Source organism: Monomorium pharaonis, chromosome 11 (assembly GCF_013373865.1).
Source record: "Monomorium pharaonis isolate MP-MQ-018 chromosome 11, ASM1337386v2, whole genome shotgun sequence".
Classification (NCBI taxonomy): domain Eukaryota; kingdom Metazoa; phylum Arthropoda; class Insecta; order Hymenoptera; family Formicidae; genus Monomorium; species Monomorium pharaonis.
The window spans coordinates 10,868,036-10,890,151 of NC_050477.1; the positions used below are offsets into that span (position 1 = coordinate 10,868,036).

General features: G+C 37.7%; 2 protein-coding genes and 1 long non-coding RNA gene across 6 annotated transcripts in view; 1 reads left to right on the plus strand and 2 right to left on the minus strand.

Moving 5' to 3' along the window:
* Positions 1-3,710, plus strand: LOC105834230. Its single transcript, XM_036293513.1, has 5 exons — positions 1-583; positions 1,395-1,566; positions 1,634-1,668; positions 1,731-2,076; positions 2,626-3,710. Exons 1-5 carry the CDS (start codon positions 430-432, stop codon positions 3,050-3,052), a joined length of 1,134 nt encoding a protein of 377 aa, XP_036149406.1. The 5' UTR covers positions 1-429; the 3' UTR covers positions 3,053-3,710.
* LOC105834229 (MOB kinase activator-like 2) overlaps positions 3,220-22,116 on the minus strand; it is a 24,848-nt gene continuing 5,951 nt past the window's right edge. Inside the window, exons 1-6 of one of the 3 annotated variants that reach the window (XM_036293512.1) lie at positions 15,072-15,275; positions 9,450-10,177; positions 6,567-6,821; positions 5,543-5,667; positions 4,429-4,656; positions 3,222-3,893 (exon numbers count right to left, since the gene is read on the minus strand). In XM_036293512.1, the coding sequence (XP_036149405.1) occupies positions 3,817-3,893; positions 4,429-4,656; positions 5,543-5,667; positions 6,567-6,821; positions 9,450-9,694 (930 nt within the window). In that variant the 5' untranslated portion in view covers positions 9,695-10,177; positions 15,072-15,275 and the 3' untranslated portion in view covers positions 3,222-3,816. Of the gene's footprint in view, positions 3,894-4,428; positions 4,657-5,542; positions 5,668-6,566; positions 6,822-8,864; positions 8,972-9,449; positions 10,178-15,071; positions 15,276-22,116 lie in introns of those variants that run through there. The other 2 variants (XM_012676550.3, XM_012676549.3) reach the window with 2 other exon arrangements.
* On the minus strand, positions 10,184-15,030 carry LOC118647838. Of its 2 annotated transcripts, none has more exons than XR_004964973.1 (3): positions 13,618-15,030; positions 10,447-10,560; positions 10,184-10,282 (listed from the first exon to the last, which is right to left on the minus strand). It is a non-coding gene; the product is annotated as an uncharacterized LOC118647838 (long non-coding RNA). The 2 variants fall into 2 exon arrangements; XR_004964972.1 differs by lacking the exon at positions 10,184-10,282 and adding an exon at positions 10,289-10,395.

Genomic DNA, 22,116 nt, shown 5'->3' on the forward strand with positions numbered 1-22,116 from the left:
AATGTCTCTTTGGTTGCAAAATGACTCTCAGAACAAGTTCTACAATTGATTTTCATTTGTGATACAAAATCATTTGCTGTAATTATCGCAATTATTTATTTCTTTATACTTTTGAAATGAAAAAAATTACATCGACGATTTTTATCATGGATTTTTTCAATAATTAATAATAAGTCTTTCCTTATCGAGAAATTTATTGGACACTTTTTTCGTATCTTAATTTTTGATTATTATGATTTTCATGTATCTGTGATATTTAAATTCTCATCGAGATTATAATCGATACAACTTGAATACGCAACGTATATGACAGGTCGCTTTTATTATCGCCTTTGTTTCGAGTTTGTATTGCAGTTTAGTTTGTGTTACTCAACATTGATGTTATTTTAATTTTTCATATGTGTTTGATTGTGAGAAAATGCGTTTGACATGGTTACTGGAGAGGATTGTTCTTGCGCCGACACAACGGAACCTTCCAATTTAACGTCTTTGCGTTCAGACGATGCAACCTCGGTCATAAATTCTGATGTAAATGCGGCTTGCACCGAAACAGTCGATAAAAGAAACGTTGAAGAACCCAAAGGCATATTCTCATATTTAAAAAAAATGTTTTACGAAGTTATACGTATAAGAGTCCTAAAATCACTATTAAATATATTGGGTTAATAGATTCTTTAGAAAAACTATTAATTTTTTCTCAAAATATACCAGTGCATAGAAAATGTGATTTAGTGTTTGTTTTAATTTCACCTTATGCTATTTATTTACTAAATATCTTTTATCATTGAAGAGGATAATTTAATATTTTTTAAAACTAAGTTAAAAGATTATCAAATTAATTTAGTTTGCGTTAAAAGTTGCATGAACAAAAAATTAGGTTTGTTTTTTGCACAAACTTAATTAATAGCTTAATTTTAAATTAAATTTTAATTTTTAATTTACTTTTTGTCGTTTTTTAATTTTTAGAACTAGAAAAAGGTACACGCTTAACTTAATTAAAAGATGCATTAAAATTAAATTTAAAATTAATTTTAAGATTTATTTATATTAAATTAGGGAATGTCGTACTTTTTTATTTAAATTATTCTAAATAATAAAACAATTACAAATATGGATTATCAAATAAATTTAATATTTTATTTTTAAATTAAGTATATATATATTCTAAATTAAGTATATATATATATATATATATATATATATATATATAAAACATATTTTTTCTTTTACATAAGTAAATTTTTGACATTTAGGAAAAAAGTTAATAAATTAAAAAAAATTTTTTTTTAATAACTAGACGTTATTAATTTTTTAATATCATTATTTAACTTCTAACTTTAACGAGTTAATTACTAGCCAATCCTATTGAACAGTCATTTGTGTCTTGTTTGTAAAAATAGACTGCAAATGTTCCGATGCATCGCCAGTTGAAACTTATTGCGTAGCCGATATTCCATCTGCTCCAGAACGACCAGATCGCCAGTCGAAGCGAAAGAAGTCGAGGAGTCAGCCACCTGCCATGCAACTTAAATCGAGTTACCCGTGCCTCTGTCACAGTCATAAAATGTAACACCGTCACGCCCATCTTATCTCGTTAGCCAATTTATTTCTCAAAGCAGATTTATTGTTCCAGCAACGGCTATGTTCTGCCTGTGAAATTCAAGGAAGGTACATAGGAACGTCGTCGAAATGCGTCTCGAAAGTAGTGACGATGGGATTGCATGTTTCAGATAAGCTACAGTCGCGTCCATTCTGGAGCCGCTTTGGCTGGAAACGACCAAGAAACGGCAGAAGGGACAAGATGTACGAGATAAAGCTGAAACAAGTGCAATGTCCGCATTACGCCAAGCCGCGTCCGAATAGCGCACCTAAGCAGCATCTCGACGTGTTGCAACCACCGCATGAATTTCAATCTTTTGTCTCCCGCGAAGAACTATCGGAGGGGATACCGAGTAAGAACGTCAAATATGAGACCGATAAATCGAAGCCACCTAAATATCCAACAAAAGCGAAACTCAAGAGGGAGGAAATAGCGGAGAAGATTGAGATTTACTATTTTGATCATGGAGACTCGGCGTAGGTATCAGCTGCTTAACAAGGGTACCTCTTGAATGTTCAAAGGATGTTTCCCAAATTGCTTCAGGCATTTCACGCAATGAATTCTTTAATTTTTAGTACAATTTAAGAAGGTTAATAACTTCCTAAAATAACATTGAATATTATGGGAGAGTAAATTATAAATAAAATATAATGAACAATATACAATTTTTGAAAAACTATATTAATAAGAAAGAATAGAGTTTAAGAGTATTAAATGTTGATGAATTATACAATTATCTTTAAATATAATGTCACTAGCGAAGGTGTTGCATTTAAATTATTATATACTTCTCTTTTCAATTTTTTTCAAAATATTTATCAGTACAATAAAATATTTTTAAGTAACAAATAATCATTTCTATTACTTAAATTTTGTTCATTATTTTAATGGCAATGCTAAAAGATATATATAAATGAAAAATTACCTGTCTTCCATTTTTTAAAGCCTTCTTAAATTTTTCAATTAAAATCCAATTAAAATCAAAGAAACGGTAATCAATCACTGAAACATAATACCTCTCGCAGATATTATCGAACGACCGATTGCCACCCTGTACTAATTACGGACAAGTGCGCTGAGAAGACCGATCAGGCGGCGACCCGCTTTTGGGCGGAGATCTTCGGCACGATCCACATCGGTATCGCCTTCGTCACAGCCTTCATTCTGCAGCTTCTACGGTTCGTGCTCTACAGCGTGATCCGACCGTTGACAGTCGGGATAGTCCAACTGATAGCGGATTACTTTATAAAACCGCTGCTGTCCATTCTGTTCAATGCTCTCGTGCAACCAGTATTGATCTTGCTCTACAACATCGCGACGTCGTTGAGAGACCTTTGTGAGCCGATAGCCGAGGCGATGGGCCTGTTCCTGAGGGAAATCGCGAACCTCTGCGCCGCGATCAGGATCGTGGAGGTGAAGCACGTTCACGCACCGACTACTGCTTGCACCTGAGCCCGGAACCCGGAAATTGAAGGCTTTTGAGAAGATCGAGTTTTAGTGATTTGACTAAAGACTCTCTCAAAGGATTCTCGCGAATCCTTCCGGGACCGCAGGTCAGTTCTCCAAGAAAGGAATCTGCATTCTCGCACACGTTCGATTCATTTCATCAACAACAACATGCCTTAACACCAGGTATATATTTGGTATTATTTTAACTTTACAATATTATTATTGTATCATTTTTTTTACAGAACAAATTATCTCTTATAGCAACTAACTTTGTCAATAATAATCAATTCGTTCTTTGTCACTCTCGCGCATACTTTCTTTCGTTCGCTGTCACTCTCTTTCTCCTTCATCTTCTCTCTTTCGTTCTTTATCTCTCTTTACCGCCTTTCTCGTGTATCTTAGCGTTTAATAAATTATGTACAATCTCACAAACAACAAACGGAGGAACCTAATTACATCATATAGTTGTTCACACTTCGCTATGTACAGGTACTACTGGTATATCTTCTTGTTTTTACAGAACCACTGCTTTCTCTCATTCACTCTCGCATTCTCTCACTATCTTTCTCTCAGTCTCTCATACTACTTCTTCTATCTCTCTCTTTCTTACCGGCCGATCATATCGCGATGAATCTTATTTTTCGCACGTAGTCTACAAAAAGAAAAAAAAGAGGAGACAAAAAGAAAATGAACGAACGTATCGCCTATCGTCACCTAGTCTCAGGAACTGCAACCTCTGCTCGCACGCTATGACGCATCGCAGCGATCTAGGTGGTACTGCTAGTGTTCGTGGTCGGAGTCTCCTGGATGGCTAAAGTCTGCGAAGGCGCGGATGTTGAGTCACCTGCAAGCAAAGCAGCGTGAGAGGAATCAATAGCGCATAAAATCGAACCTTGTATCTATCTCCGGGCCGTGTAATGTAGTCAAATATACACTTAATGCACCATAATTGGGTACGTTCCTTAATCGCGCGATTGACCCGTAACTAACGAGAACCTTCTCTCCCCTCTCCTCCCTCGCAAGTCTGTTATCGACGTAGCAACCCTACTGTCGTCGACGACAAATGCCGTGGAAAGACATTTTTCCATACGCACGGTCTACAGCTTTTCATTTAAATAAATTCCTTTTTAGCTCAATCCGAGCCACGATTTGACTCAATCGTATCTCGATAAAGGATTACAGTAACGAGAAAGTTTCCCCAGGCCCTATTGAACGTCGTTAAAAAAGAAGTATTCCTTCGCTAGAAACGCGTAATCCAGCCTCGGATCTCTCTCGCCGGCATTGCGTAATCGGCATCGATCAATACCGCATCGGTGGCGGCGGCAGCGACGGCGACGGCGACGGCGACGGTCGCGGAGGCGGTGTATAATGAAACTTACCCAAGAGGGCGGCCTCTAAGTCCCCCAGGATCTCCGTCTCCTTGGGGTCTATAAGGTTGAAGCGTTGATTAAGGAGCGTGAGGTGGGCGAATACACAATTGAGGTGAGCGTGCAACCCCAAAAGCGCCACCTCCCTGAAGTGGCAGTGGTAGATGTGTGCCACTACGTGGTACAGTAGCCGCAGGATCTTACGCACTATCGATTCGAACGAGCTCGGAAACTCGTTTGCTAAAAAATATCACGGCAAAAACATTAATATTCAACATCGGTCGCTCTCCCGTGTCGCGTAATGATTATATTATACATAACGTAAACATGAATAAGGTCAATAATAAACCGATCGATCAATAATAAATCCCGACAGCACTATACGTAATAAAGTAAAGTTGTAACGTTTATTAATTGAAGAGTTTTCTACAGAAAAGTCTAAAAACAAAAATTTAGATTGTGGCATCAAATCATTCTTTATTAATAGTCATAGCGTAAATAATTTTGTTCAGAAAGAATTGTTTCAAATAGGAAACAGGAAATATAATTATAAATAGATAATAAATATAAAAGTAAACCAAACAAAAATACAAAAATTTTTAATGTTCCATAAATATTTATTAGAATCTAAAATTTTATTTTTCAATCTATTGTATATCCGGAGAAAAAATATTCATATTTATACAAAAAGAAATATAAAAGGATGATTTTGTTAAGAGCAATTCCTAAAAATTCTGTACATAATTTTTTTTAATAATAAAAGAAAAAATTAATACCTTATATTTTAAATATTTTTTTCTTCACCTTTATCATTATTAACGTTATAAAAAAAGGTAAACTTGAAGTATCGTAAAGAAATATAGGTAATAAATATAAAATTCTCACAAGAACTAAACGAATTTACAGATTTGTCTTTTAAACGGATCCTTAAAATATTAATCAAAGCTTACTTCGTTTTTAAATTTATTATATGTCTGAAAAAAATTATCTATTTACAATAAATGGTTTCAAGATGAAAAGTTTATTATTTCGTGAAAATTTAATTTTTTGGACTTGTTTGGTTTATGTATGAAACTCTTCAATTAATAATAGTGAAATATACTCCAGACATGACGAGGTAACTTACCATATTTTGTAGGGAATATAGTTTCGTCGCTAACGGTGCGTTGCGTAAATGTCATAACGTAATCTATATATTGTGGCGCTGCAACTCTCGTTTTTTTTCCCTTTTCGTCGAACCACAGATACGTTCTGGAATAATAAATCAAATCGATCAGCTGTTCCAAGCGCGCAGTATCATGGCGTATGTATGTGATATACGTAAATAATTTCGATCAAACTTTCAGACTGCGTTGATGAAAGATGCTAGCTTTCTGTTCGAAACACAATGGTAACTGTGCATTTAGCAAAGTCATTTATATATTAGCTCAGGGAACAAAAAGCACAGCAAAAATTATTAGTTCGTTGAAAGGATCGAATGATGTTTATCTCAGTAAAAATACCATTAGAAAAAGCATGAAAAGAACGATTTTGTTGAAGTATTTAAAAATTGAATTAGATAATGCACTGAAAAAAATATATATATAAATCACACAATATATAGTAAAAATATATAAAATTGTGCGTTTTTTTAATATTAATACTTATCTCTAATTATGCAAATATTCTTTTAGGGATTAAATAGAAAATTATAATAATTGTATATTCTGTTTTTTTAATCTAAATATAATTTTTTGTAATATTACATAACATAATAGTAATATTGTACATATTATATTTGCATCTTCATTTTCATATATATAATTTAAGAAAAATTGTACGTCATTCGTTAATGAATTATTATACAAATATTTCTATAAGTTTAACTACAATTGAGACTTCTGCAAATCATTAAATAAAAAAAAATAATTTTTGTAACTTTATTTGTGCGTAAATATGTTACCTACTATAACAGTTGTAACTTGACATGTATTTTTTTTTTAATAGTGTGGGCAGTGTCTAAACAACCAGCTTAAACGTCCTACATTATTATTTTGATTGATAATTTGAACAAAATTATTTTGAGATCCAGCTAAATTTTTAGATATTTTAGCAAAATCGTTTTTTCTACATAAAGATGTCTTCGGCTTTTATGGATGAGAGGACAGTACCTTAAGCCGGGACCGGTCATGTCGGGACAGCCCGTCATGGTGCAGAACTCGGATATCGTGCCGTAGACGAGATTAATGTGGTCGAACAATGCGAGAGTGTGCGACGCCAGCCATTCGTTGTAGTCCAGGCCGGGCGGGAGGTCCACGAGCATCCTCAGGTCCAGTTCCGGCAGCTGCCTCTCGAGGGCGGCCTCCTCCAGGTACAATTTTGGATCCTCCGTGGTTCCCGCATCCTTCTCCTTTCGTCTGGCCTTTCTGCAAAACGAGAAAGCGGTCGCGCGGTTAGCGAGGAACAAGCCTTGGAAGATTTCTTTTTTTTCTTTCTTTTAAGCCAATCAAGCGGAACAACAGGTGTCGCGTGTGAGAGGCGCAAATATGTACATGTACAACACAACATAGCCTGCGTGTTTGCGGATGAGATTAATGAGCACGCTGTCCGAAACCAAATTGATTTGGTCCTTGGAGAGAATCGATTTTTTCTTTACAGAGAATTTTATTGTTATTGAAAATCGAAAGGTCCACAACTACGTAAGTTTGATTTTGAACAGCTTGTACAGTGATAAGAAAATAAGAGAATACTTGCAAAAGGAGCGAGAAAAAATTGTGACTTTATCATGGAACTGATAGCTTGATGATAACTAAAATGACTTGAAATTAAAATTATGAAAATGTGCTAATCATAAATAATGTTGCAGAAAACGCGACGGCATTGAGTACGTTTAAAGATCCAATCTTTACGAAAGAAGTTTTTTTTTATAACGCACCGCTATTGTCGATTCACAGGCACGCTAATTTGTGGTCTCCGGATTGACCGGAACAGATTGAACAGAACGGTTCGTCTTTAATCGACTGACGCGAACTCATTAATCAAATCGACGAATTATCGGATTTGCACGATTACCCTCGGCGCTTGCAAAGTCTATTCAATTTGTCTTTAATTTATCAGCGGAACCGAGCGTTGTGTTTCTCCTCACATCCTCGTGAACAAATCGGACTTTTCTTTTATATAAATAAGACTCTAGAAAACGTATCCAATATCGCTTAATTAAAAATCTTGCGAAAGCAAAGGTTGTCAAATAATATTGCTCGATGGAAATAATTATAAAAACCAATTATTGTGCTATTATCGTACGCAAAATAGAGATTTCCCTCTCTCACTTCGCTTTTGCCAGTAATACAATCGTAACATCGTAATATATAAAGCGCTATATTTTACATATTAATAATATACAGAATGTTCCATATACATATAAAATTGCGAGATAATAAATACAATAGAATCTTATTATTAATGTACGTGCAAAAGATTTGGCGTGTAAATCTTTTTATCCGTGTATCTGTCAAATAAAGTTAATAACAAAATTATATAATTTTATAACATTTTTGTCCATTAAAAATAGTCATCATTAATCATGCTTCTTTTATAAAAAAAATGTGGGAGATTTAGTAAGTGCGTACCGGTTTCTTTTTAAAAAATATACCTCTCTTCAATATTTTATATTTTTATTTAATATGAGTAACACTAATATAAGTAAGTAAATGACAAAAATATGAATAATTAAAATATGAGTAATAGAAAAAAATTTAACTTAATTACATACATTTGTGCTAATAACATTTTAAAAAATTAGATATAATTGATGTTGATTTTTTATCTATATGTAGCTGATAATACATGTAATTTTTATATCTCATGCAATATTTTTATATCTTTACAAAAGAAAATTTATTCTATAATATTTTACATTTACTATATATTTGCAATTATAGAGTTTAAATCAATATTTTTTACAAAATTCCTGTTGCCACAAATTTTATTACAATAAATAATATTAATATTAAACTGATAAGTGATAAGTGAAATTAATAACTGATACGAAAAATATGACAATTGCAGAAATAAATTTTAGCCAGTTTTATTTCGACGTCTTTTCTCATTATTTATTATGTATTTAGTCTCTTTTCAATAAATTATGAATACTTTTAAAGGCGATAAGATTTAGAAGATTTAATAACCGGTTGTTTTGCAGCATGTTACAAAGCTTATAGTAAATTAATTTGTTATGTGAAAAATTGAATATTGTTATAATAACTCAAGTGGTACGCATTCGGTAAGTCTCCTCTGAATTGCTTTTTCGGAAAAACTCTTTTAAAACATAGAAGAATGACAAATTTTTTGCACCAATTTATAATAATAATAATAATAATAATAAATATTAAGAAAAATAGTTCCAATCAACGTGAATCGCACACGAATACGCAACTAGTACACAAAGAGAGAGAGAGTGGTGTTCTTGCCTGCACGTGAGAGGACTAAACATAACAACTGGTTTTCGGCCTCGGTACGCAGCAGCCGCGTCGCACATTCAGCTTCCTGCCAGTGAAAAATGCAATTACATGCAATAACGATAGCAGCGATGTTCAGCCACGTCTACACGATTCAAAAGCGCGCGAATATATACAAATCTCTCTCTAGAAAGCACATGCTCCTGGAAAGAAGCTGCATCTCCGCATAAAAGGGAAAAAAGGCTGACGCAATAGGCCAGCTCGGGTATATATAAATTCCATCGACGTTCCACGCGATGACGCGGGTCTCTAATCGCGTAACAACACAGTCATCTCGTTACAATGATATATTCGTGACTTCATGACGCTAACGATGCCTCCGGGGGGAGGACATCATGTACGGATACTCGATTCTTCCCATTTCAATCTCTGCAGTGTATAAAAAATGCGCTTTTAATAATAATTAACACATCGGACTAAGTCCACGTTACGTTGCACGCACATATGCACATATCTATACGTTATACCGATTTGCGGGGGTAGGAGGGGTAGGAGGAGGCGGGGGAAAAGGACGAAGGGGGGGGGGGGGAAACTCACGCGACTAACTCGCCGAAGAGCCTGATCTTCCTGTGGCAGGTGTCGAGCAGGGAGAGGCGCGAGGAGGAGGCGCTGTTCGACGAGCTGCCGGCGCCGGCACCGGCGCCGCCGTGGTGGTGCACCGGCGTCGGCGGCGCCGAGACGGTGGTGGTCGAGGACGCCACCGCGGCCGCCGCCGCCGCGGCGGAAACGGACGCGGAGGAGGGCTCCCGTAGGACGGTGACGCGCGCCGGCGAGCGTAGCATCGTCGCCGCTGTCGTCGTCGTCGTCGTCGTCGTCGCCGCCGCGATCGTCGTCGTCGAGGACGATCTCCTCGGCGCACCGCCGCCGCCCTCGTGCCTGAGGATCCGCTCACGCACGCTGGGTATGCACCAAATCTTGTTCGTTTGTCATCGAACGATGATGAAAGGACGGAATGGCCCTCTTCGGTGGCGATCTACTGATCACCCGGCTGCGTTAAATGATTAACTTCTGTCGAATCGAGGACGGAATATTGAGGGACGTGTGTCTCGAAGAATCTCTTCCCTGCTTCCGTTAACGGCAGATTCGGATCCTCTCTCACGTATCTTCGGAACTGTGATTTCTTCCGATAACAGTTTCCTCTCTATTCTCCTCCGCTCTCCTCCTTCGACTTTCCTTTCAAATCCGTTCGTGATACTCGCGCACTTTAAACTGTGTTCTCTTATAAATCTTGACTTTCCCGGTTACCGATATCTTGTCGCACTGTGCTGAAAGAACGAGGAGGAAGAAGTCAGCGATCACTTACAACATTCTCAGATCCTGGATCTACGCGGATCTCGAGTCTCCTAAACTCGTGATACTTCTCTATCGCCCTACAAGAACGAGAGATCTCAAATGTCTCACGAGTCTCAAATTGCGTTTGTCGTTCTCAGTAATTTTTAATTCTCCCGAATTGATTTCCTCGGGTAATTCCTTCAAATTAAAACTATACTGAAATGAATTAATCTCGAGCTCTCGATCGCCGTATCTCTCTTACCACGTCTAGCGATTTGTTAGTAGTACTGATGACGGCGACGCTCGACTGATCTAATCGAGAAGAAATAGTCGGGAAGACGACGGAAGACAATCGATCTCGTTTAGGGCCGTCGATCTACAGCAAAATTTTTAGCGTTCTAACTTTCAGTTCGAAACCTTTCGGGTACGTCGAAGAACTCGAGCAATATTCATGCGATGACAACGTATAGCCACTGCGCGCAAATTAATGCACCGATGATAATCCCCGAATTTCCATTTTGATTGGCGCAGTAGATACAAGATATAACGTACGAGCGAAATTATTCCCCGCGTGTATTCCCGGGGAATCCACTTCGGAGTAGAGAAGGATTATCAATACTGGGGCTAGCATTTTGTTTTTGGACATTTCTTAAACAAAAGCTAAAGATAAGACTTCGAAAAATATAAATGTAAACTAAAACGTGTCTTCACCAGATAGATCAGTTTTTATAATACTTTGTATATTTACTGTTTTGTATTTTGTATAATAATTGTTTTTGCAACATAATCAGAAATAACGTTCAGAGAAATTAGACTCCAAAGTTAACAAGCTGCATTTTCCTTTACTGTGTCTTTAACATGAGTCATTTGTTTAAAATATTAAAAAATTAATGTGTGTTTCTTATCAATTGTGTGTGTGTGTGTGTGTGTGTGTGTGTACAAAATTGGTACTACAAATATCTTATGCTGTTCTGCAAGGCGCAACATGTAGTGCGACCATACATTAAAGGTTGGAGTCATTTTTAGCGGATTTTGTATAAAGAAAAAGCCACATAAATTAGTTTTTGTTTCTTTATCTAACAATAAGTAGAGATCACGTTTTTATCAGTACAAATACGTACAGTACAGTGCAACGTTAAGTTTTCGAGAAATAAGAAGGTGCTTTTCAGGAGGACCACGTGGCGGCCTTCCTCTATCGATAAATTGCATCATCTCTCTCCTTAATCATTTCGCTTTCTCACATTCCTTCTCTCTCCCTTACGTATTTTCTCGACGTGTCCTCGCGGGGCGATCTGCCAATTCGGAGAGATATTCGGGCAAATACGCGCCGCTGGCGCGGCGCCAGGTTCTCTCATTTTCGCGAGCTATCCCGTTGCGAGTTTGTCGCTTCGGCGACGGTGCCTTTCGGGAACTGGGTTATCGCGTATACACGTGGGTCCGTAATGCCACGGAGGAGGAAAAGTACGACCCGGGGAGGATTAGCGATTTCGGTCGGCCAAAATAGAATCGATGATCGTCTCGTGACCAAGGGAGTTCGTCTCGCGCGGGGGTGAGGGAGAGGAGGGGAGAGGACTTCGTGCCTTAACTAAACTTTTCGCGCATGTGGAATAACATTACGTTCCGCAAACGATGGCAGAACTCGCGGCTCGTATCGTGCCGCGCAACAAAGTTCGATATCGCGATTTTCGTTGACGTTAATGAGCGAGCTGAATGCGGGGAATTACCTGCGAGATATCTGCCCCTTTCCCCTCTCCTCTCCTATAAAGGCGGGATAAAGCGCATACGCGATACAGAAGTGAAATACGATATGAATTTAAATGCAAATATACCTCAAATTTTATTAGTATAATGTAGATCACGTTATTGCGACTCGTAAAGTGTAAATAAATAAACGCTCGTGCATTCTGTTCGTTTCGCGTAGTTTACCTTCGGTTTTTTTTTTGCATGCGAGCGCTTTTATTGGCACAAAAGTCCACATTGTTTCTGCGAACGTTATTTCCTGCCGCGCACGAGTTATCGGTGCAAAGGTAAAAACGCGAACTTTGTGCTAGACGGAGCTTTCATAACACGCACACACGTACACAAATAAGTCGAGAGAGAGAGAGAAAGAGAGAAAGAGACTTAAGTTTCTGAGATTAAAGCGATGCATGCAGTCGTTTCCTTTTTTTTTACGAGATCCGCTTTTCAGAGAAAAGTCACTTAAGAAATGTTTTAAAAAATAAAGAAAGAAAATAGAATAACGTAAAGACCTTGCGTGTGCGTCATGCAAAATAATTGTATAGTAATTCATGTAAATTAAATAGAGATCTTTCGGCGGGAGTCTCTTTTATGTGCGACTACCCCCTTTTTTTAATAATTTACAATTACGACAACGCTGCAATTTACTGTCAGTAACAAGAAATAACAGTGCATACTGGGGACCTATCAACCCGGTTGGTCGCTCGAGCGGAAATTTGAGCATCGGTGCATTGCGAACTGAACGAAATCGAGCCAAATAGCTGCCGACGATTTCGATCAACTCGACGGAGCCGTGACATGTGCGTCCTTGAACGTGACCCGAACGAGGTCACGTCGATCCTCGTCCAAAATTTAAATTGTGCAATTCAGGTATGCAGTTTGCCAAGCAGTGGCGATTTAAGTTCCGATTTTTCCTTTGGACTCGAAATTTATAATTCATAAGTTTCTCAAAAGTTTGATATTATTTATAAAATTTGAGTATTATCCAAATTATAATCTTTATATAAAGTATACACACACTAGAGAGAAAAATGTTTTGTCGTAACAAGAAATAATTTGATTAAAATACACTAAAAAAAATTTTGGTATAAACAAATACTTTTTTACTCAGATGTGTTTTGCAGAAAAGTAACTAAATTTCTTATTATATAAAACAAAATTTAAAAGAAATAGTTTTCAGCAAAAGCTGTTAAGGTATTTTTAACATAAAACAATTTTTTGTTGTATAATAAAAGATTTAATTGCTTCTACAAAACATATATATATATATATATATATATATATATTAAAAAAATATTTATTTGCATTAACTAAATGATTTTTCGTTTATTACTTTTCAACTAAATTATTTGTTATTTTTTCTAGTAGTAAAATAACATTTCCAAGATGTGAATAAAATATGCTGCTAAATTTGGTGATCTAATTTAAGATTTATTTTAAGAACACCAATACTTTTTCTCGTGAAATTTAAGAAGTCGCATGGCACCTGCATAAGACTGAATTCAGATTGTCAATTCTGACAGAGATAATGCGTCACGGTCGGCCTCTCTGTGATAATCCCAAAAGAATAAATAAGTAAATAAGGGAGTACCCTATTTTTGCATTCCTTAGACACACAAACTCCTGACAACATTGACATTTCTTTAAAAATTCAGAGACTTTTTAAACAAAAGATATACGCATTGATTTATTTAACCTTCAGTATCGTTTTGTATCGTTTCGAACATCGTCATTTTTATCTTCTTTCTTTCCTTCATTTTCATTACGTAACCATCTATTTCATTTCCAGCTCTCTCATGAGGTAGCAATTTCCACTTTTTCCCTCCAAATTGTTCGTCGTGCAAAACATAATGAAATTAGTATGACGATAAAGCGCTCGCGAAAATTTCTCTATAATTTTAATAAATTTAAAAATGTATCATTAAACTTTCATACATATTTAAAAAATTTCATAAATTTCATTATTTTTTATGCATACAAATATTCCACTATTTATATTCTAAGATTTTAGCCACAAATCGAATTAATCATAAATTGAATAGCATTTTTATACTCTATATAAATAAAATATTTAAATACAAATTATTTTAAAGATTATAATTTATAATATTTGCTATCATAAAAATTAATTTAAACACGGATTTAACTTCAACAAATGATTAACAAACGATACAATTTTTTCTTAAAAATATAACTCTTAATGCAATTAATTATTCAGTACAGTAAAATTAATATTTAATTTGAATCACTGATTAACGAGTGCACGATCACCTTCGTTATAATGTATTATTAGTTCATTTTTAATCTATAGTTACATTTATGCCGGTTGTTAGAATTCATAAGCCGAGATAATCATAAGTAGAGGGATATCCGTATTTTTATTGCTGTCAATATTCTTCAAGTTCTTACTACTTGGTTCGCAGTTTAAAAAAAGAAAAAAATCGCATTTTAAACGTTCGCAAAATCATCGCGCCCTATTTTGCTCTTCTCTCACCACATCTCACCGTGGCACTTCTGAGCACAAATAATTTAAAAAAAAAGACTATACGACTAAATTAACAAAAATGGTAGCGGATTTTTTCTCCTAAAAAAATAAAAAAATTAACAATATCGTGGAAAAAGAATTTAAACAAATAATGTCGCAAAATACATGTTTCTATATTAATTTATAGTTTTAAATCCAACATGTTGTCGATGCAATCAAGAAAATTTAATATTATTACATATAATTACAAAATTCTTGATTATATCGACAATATGTTATTCAATTTAAAAACCATAATTGGACTAAAGATCAAGTAACATAGAAATATATACTGTGATATTATTTATTCTTTTTCACGATATTATAATAAAATTCTTTATTTGTGAGAAATAAACGCTAACATCTTCGTCAATTTTAATTATCGCTCGCCTTTATTACCGTTACTTATTTTTACATTGGCAAGTTGGCATTTTTATTTTTATGTTTAATCACGCATCGCGCGCCGGCAAATCGCTATCATCGACCATACATGACGGATCACGACGGAAAGACATTTTCTTTTTCACGTCGGGACGAGGGGGTAGGTCGAGAGAAGGGGGCAACGAAACATTCGAGAGGGGCATGACGTACATCGTCATGAACTTTCTAAACGCTTCCGATCGTACATATCGAGTAGGCCGTCGTCGTTGCAACGGGGCGTCGTCGTCCTTGCCTCCCTCCGTGCATTTCGCGATCGCGACAATAAGGGATGCGCGATTGACTTTTTTCCTTTTCTCTCCCGCGCGACCCGACGCGATCTCACGTGGTGACGGTACAACCGATGCGACGCGACGCGTCGCCGTCAAGCGCACGGACGCGACTGCCCTCGAGATCGCGCGGCCCGACGGTCGCGGAGGACGCGGAGTCGTCAGCCCGATGGAGAAGGGCGAAGGGAGTCGGCCGGAGCTGAAACGCGCGCCGAAGCGTAAGTACGAATTAGGGCCGATGTCCAGAATCACCGGCGAGTAAACCGGAAACGCTCTGGGTATCTTGAAAGCGACTGAGAAACAACGGGGAAGAGTTCAGCAATTCATTAACAGAAAGAGAGAGAGAGAGAGAGAGAGAGAGAGAGAGAGAGAGAGAGAGAGAAAGCAAATAGGGATTTAATTGCCATTCTGATATTTGTGCAAGAGTTACTTAGTTCACATTGGAAATACTATAACTGCAACTCATAAGCACAAGATATTTTCCATCTGTATTGTGAAATTCTAGTCACTTTCTCTAACTGCCTCATAAGCACTTGTGAAATGACCTATGTGGCCTATGTGCGCAGGACCGAGGTGCATGCCCGCGCATGCCACCACGTCTTTCTATCTGGCGAGCCATCGCTCGACCGCTGTTTCGTGTGCGCCACATATTACGTGCGTTATTAACGCAATTGCGAGATATACGGGCACGTTGATCTCCGTCGGATCTGACCTTCCCAGAGAGCTGGAAGGGAGGGATTAGCATGGTCGCGGAACTGACCTGCCGCGCAAATGAATTACGGTGGTTTTGCGAGAAGGAGAGAATCCACATTATGTTAAAAATCCCATATGGAATATTTTAACACAAAAAGCAAAAGGGGATTGAATATTTTTTGTCGAGTATAATTATCTCTTATTTTTAGAGATGTGGAGAGAGCTTTGAAATATTAATAAACTTAGTACTCTTATACAGTGAGAAAAAAAGATTAATTACTTATTTCAAAATAAATATTAGTACCACTCAAATAATTATTTTATATCAAATCAGTAATATTTACCTAAATAAATTATTTTAATAATACTAACACATTTATTTGAATACAAAAATCTTCTGTCATTGTATATTTATAATTAACTCCCCAGATAAGCACGGTTTATTAGACCTAGAAGCAACTTTTAAAATGAAATAAAATGTATATTAATTGTATTAACTTAAATATTAAATATGTGCATAGAGCTATTAAAAAAATTAGGGGTTTGATGGATCCTGCTTGCCCGCGTTTACGTTATAAATAAGTTGCCTGGATAAAGGATTACAAAACACCGTATCATGTACTCATAATACTTATGATACGCTTAATAATCGAATCTGTCCTTGAAAAATCGAAAAAAGTGCGTAAGAAAGATGAAAATTATATATAAAAGTAATGTAGAACTTATTTTAAATCCGTGTATCTCGAGAAAAAAATTGTAACCTCTGCAATTACAAGCTTGAGTGGAAGCCCATTTTTCTTCAATGAACAAGTTATTTATAGGGAACGGCGATCAATCGATGAGGATGCACAGACCAGAAATATCCAACCGACGTGTGCATACGTCGAATAAGGCTTTGCCAAATCAGCGGGCACCAATTTCAGTCGCGGAATCGAATTAACTCGGACACGAGTTTGCGTCGCGCGTAAGCCGCAAAACTGCCTCCCTTTGCGCCATTTACCCTGTTCCTCCGATGAGGAAAACGAGATATTCGACAAAATGTCAAATGGAATTAGCTTCACCGGCTGGTGGAAACGTCCGTGAATTTCGAAGTTACGTCCAGTAGCAGGCCAACTCGATTTATTCCGCGAGAGAGAGAGAGAGAGAGAGAGAGAGAGAGAGAGAGAGAGAGAGAGGGGGGGGGGGGACAGACACAGAGGAAGGCAAACTTATTCGTTCCAGATTTCCACATTTTTCCCTCGTACTTCGTTCATCCCCTCTCCCCTTCTCTTTTCCCCTCGAAGATCCTAATATGTGTCGCACTTCAAAGGGACAGTCAGGTGCACAGGCTGGCAGGGGCGGAAAGGAGGAGCGGCTGTTCACTATGAAGGGCGAGGGACAGTGAAGAGGAGATAGATAGAGAGAAAGAGAGAGAGAGAGAGAGAAGAGAGAGAAGAGAGGGCGGCAATGCGACGGTGGTTGCGCCACCATCACCGTCGACGGCGGCGTGCGTCCGTCGGATCAGCTGTGAGTCGGGTAACACGAGTCAGCTGACTGCCGGCGCGGCAGCGGACGGTGGGCGGCGAGGGGCGAGGGGTGGCGACGCCCCGACTCTGCGACAATCAATATACCGCTCCGTCCCCCACCGCTCTCTCTCACCACCACCTCTCTCGGATCTCTCCCCTCGGATCATGTGTGTTTCGCTTTGCATCGCGTATCAGAGCCTCAATTTTAACCGTGATTTTGTGATTCGCTTAAATTTTTCATAAGCTCCCTCTTCCTCCCCTCCTTCCCGTCCCTGATACTTTCAAATTCAAACGCGGAAGACGACGGATGCAGGATACGCTCGCGCTTTTCGTGCTTTTAGCGACCGCCGAACGAACGAACGTTTCCATCACTTTTATTTGATTTGAGCGATCTGCCAACGGGATGTATAATCTCTCGAAGATCAAAGAACGCGAAAATATATCCGAACGATCCGGATAGATTTCACGGAATTTTTTAGCCCCTCCCCCCTTTTTTTCTCCCCATACGTTTTTGAAGAAGCGTGCGCAAGACGATTATAGCCTGTTCCGACATTTCTATTTCTGTGTCGCGGGAATTACATGTATTCATATGTCGATGATGCGGCGTGCCTCGAAATAGCGAAAAGAAATAATTCGCTTGTTATGTCATCGCCGCACGCGAGAGCGGAAAGACACGGAGAGATAGACTCGCAGAGTCCGACGAGAGATCTGCTGTACCTTGAAACAATAGGGTTAATATGTTTCACCCATCGAAAATTTAACTTGGCGAACACTACTCATGTTATAAATAAATTACAACAACGGAAACTTTATACTGTCTGTTACTGCAAAAAGATTTAGGAATAAGTGAAATATTTATTTCCGTATATTTGAAAAGGATAAATCTTTAGAAACCCTTGCACTTTGGTCGTACATTACAAGGGGGATATCAAGCTAAACAGAGAAGAGTTGTGCACTTGTACTTTTTATCCTCCATCCTTTATTGTCCCTCTATATACTTACGTAAATAACAACGAAATCTTTTCCTATTCTTGATAAATCGATTCAAATTACGATGGCTCCGTTAATATTAACCGTGAAAAGCTGAAATCCAAACACAAATCCTCGCGCAACGTGAATACCCCAGAATCATCCTGAAATGCTCTTCGTACGCAACACCGTCCCACTGGATGCTGACGAGAAGAGTCTCTGTTTATCACTGGAGAGGCCAGCCATCAAACACGATTACACGCGGGACAAATAAAGGGAGATGCTGTATATCAAGATAATTACCGGGAGATTATTCGGTAGATCCGGCACGGTAATCCACGTCGGATATTACGGCGGAAGGCACAAGGCCCACGAGATTAGACTCCGCGGTCTCTCCGCGTTGAGTCCTTTAACGACCCGAAGCCAGCGAGATAATACGATTAACATCAGACACAAGAGATCCTCGAGATCGCGTTCTGCACTGTAGCTGCGACAGGAGATCGCAGCCATGAGAAAATAATTATTGAAACGTTTGGTAAAAGGGGGATCGAGAGGGGGAAGGAGAGGATGGCTGGCGCCAGGCGCCATCAGAATGGTTGGTAACACTCTTCTCCTGGATTACATCCTTACAGGATCGATGGACGGACGGACGGACGTCGGCGCCTCGAAGGCGCCTCCGCGTGACGTCACGGCGCTACCCCATCGACAAACATTTCCCCCGCGTTTGTTTATCCCCCCATTACGCGTCACCACTCCCGCGGGGGCGATTCGCCAAGGAGCTCGCGCGGGTGTTACGTGTCCCGACCCACGTCCTTGTCGATGTCCTGCTGACTGAAGGTCGTCGCAGATGGCCACAAAGAGCACAAAAATAACGTTTGATACACACTCCGAAGAGGAGCGTTTAGTGTTATGATATTAAAATGATATTAGAATGTTTCTTTGTCTCCGTTTTTCTTTTTAAATACTTGGAAATGTTTTGATTTTAAACGGTGTTCAGATCTAAAACACTGAAACGCCTAAAACTACTAACACATCTAAAAGAGAAGGATTCAATTTTAAAATATTAAAATATTTTGTTTCCGTTTTTATTTTTGAGTTTCTAAAACTGCTTTAGCTTTAAACGATGTTGACATTTAAAACGCTAAAATATTTAAAACTGTAAAACATTTCAACATAAACATTTTACTATTTTAATATCTAAAATTGAACACCTTTTTCTAAGTACAGCTTTTAAATTCAAACATCGCTTGTGAAACTATAACATTTTTTAATATTTAAATAACAGAGACAAAAGTTAAAAAAAAAACATTTTAATATCCTCTTCCTTTTTGAGTGTAGCACGAAAGATGTGAACATCAAACACGCGTATTTCCATATACATGGTGGAAACGAGAAAAGTATAGTTTTTCCCTCTAAATTAAGAGTCGGACGAAGTCACTTTCGCTTTTCTCAGATTCCGCACTCAATCCGCGCGTCAATCGGACGCTTCCTCCTCGCACAATCGACGTGCGTGCAAACACTTCCGCTCAGAAGGAGGTTTTCCCGTCTCTTGCGGCACGGCCGGCCGTGTAGCACGACGGTTTGCGGTTCGCCTGTGGTTTCCGCGAAACCGGCCTTCTCGTCGCGTCTCGCCGCGCCTGACGTCTTCCAACCGGAAGTCCATTAATCGGTTCGCGTTTCATGTCGCCCACGAAACTACGCCCCTCTTCTTCGGCGTGTCGAGTACTCAAGATGAAGTAACCGCCTCCGAAACGTAGAGTGAATTTTTTTGATACTACTATCCCAATTATTACCGCTTCAGGCGCATAACAATCGATATGTTCAGTTTGTAATTTTTTTAACATGTAATTCTTTTTTATTGTTATTCAAGTTGAAAATTTCAATATACACAAGATAAAAGCAGTAGCAAGCTGGAAAACCAATTATTTTTGTTTCAATACAAAAAGAATAAAAAATTGAAGAAATAAAAATAAAAGATATATCTATCACTGCCAGTTTTGCCAAACAATGCCGTGAATGCCGTTCCCTTCTCCCCCGGTTATTGCCATATCTAAAATTACTCCCCTCTATTTATTGCATCATTTATTTATGCTTACATGACGGTCTTAGGTTGACATTAAAATATTTGTCATACATGACACTCTCGTACTTTTTATTCTCATGCTGCAATTGAAAAAAGTGGCAATAATTGAGACAGTTATCCTCTAGCGGGGCGTAATGTGCATTCGTGATTATTCAGACGATACAGTAATATCGCCTTTAGCGATTAATCGATTGACAACGTGGGAGTAAGTGCCAGGCAAACACGCTAAACGCGTTAAACCAACTATGACGCCGCAAAAAAATCCAAATAGAGGTAACAGGCCGACCGCGGATGGGCATTTTTTCTCTCTACCGTGACATTGTGGCAATGTCAATGTCAGTATGTTAATCAGCCTAATGAAAACGTGCGATCCAATTCAATCGCGCTTGCCACGCGACAGAAACTGGCACGCATTCGCCAGCGAGATATTTTCTCATCAATCCCGCTCGGGGTTCATTTCGCTTAGAACCATCAAATGAGCCATCAACGCAGTCTCGCATTTCGCGGGAACGTGCGTCACGCTATTATTACTTTGATGTTTTATTATTATCATGCGTGGCGCCACTAGATTATAAATTTCAATTGCGTTTCTCCCCCCTTCATCCCCCGTATAACAATAATTAAAACGCCGACATCAAAAAAGCGTAGACAAAATTGATTATTTTTGTGCAACGAAATATTTTCGCATCCGATTTTTTCTTAATTACACTAAGAGAAAAGTGTAAGTTATTTGCGACTATAATTGAATGCTAAAATAATTAGTTAGAATTGTATTTTTATACTAATTAATATTACTATAATTATGTTAATAATAATAACATTAATTTAAAAAGGTGTAATTACCTTTGTGATTTTAATATAGTTGGCACCAAAAATAATTATACCAAATATTTTTTCTTTATAAGTTATTTTTTTTTAACAATGCGTGCCTTTTAAAGGCATATAAATTATGATTTGCACAAGTGCCCGATCATGATACAGTCTGTATCTTCAATTGGACACGGCTGTCATTAAAAATCGAGGTCATGTCATCGTCGTCTTAATTCTGCTATCGATCTAAGCGGGAGATATCGAAGTGTGAGACCTGCCCATCCAATAACACTTCGCCAAATGCAAATATTGACATAGCCTTAATCGTATATAGTATACTAGCTGTCAAAGTTCAAGAAAAGATATAGATACAAGATATTTATGAAAAATATAGCCTCCTTAAGAAAACGTATTCGTACGTCCTCACGAAAAAGAGTTATAACTGCAATGCATTTTATTAAGATAAACGCTATTTTAAAAACTAGAAAGAAATATCGACGATTAACGTTAAATAATTTTAAAGTCGAAAAGAAAAGTAATCTACATGACATTTTTTATTGCGTTATTCGCCGTTATAAAGCACCTTTAAAAGCTATAAAACTTTTTTTTGAAATTTCTTCTTATATTCGATATCCGCTGAGAAATATAAAAACTGTTTTTTTTTTCAAGAGATGATGTTTTATTCTTTTCCCCTTAATGGCTATGGACATGTATAAAAAAAAACATCCCTTATTTTAACATAGACTGTAAAATCCAATATCCTACGCTTATCAAAATCGGCATGTGGCACTTGAATAGTGTTATTCATAAACTGGTATAATATTCCAAATGGTAAGAATTAAAATATGCAATAATATGCGGTGAGCATTGAAATGTCGTAGGTTAGCTTTAATTATACAGTCAC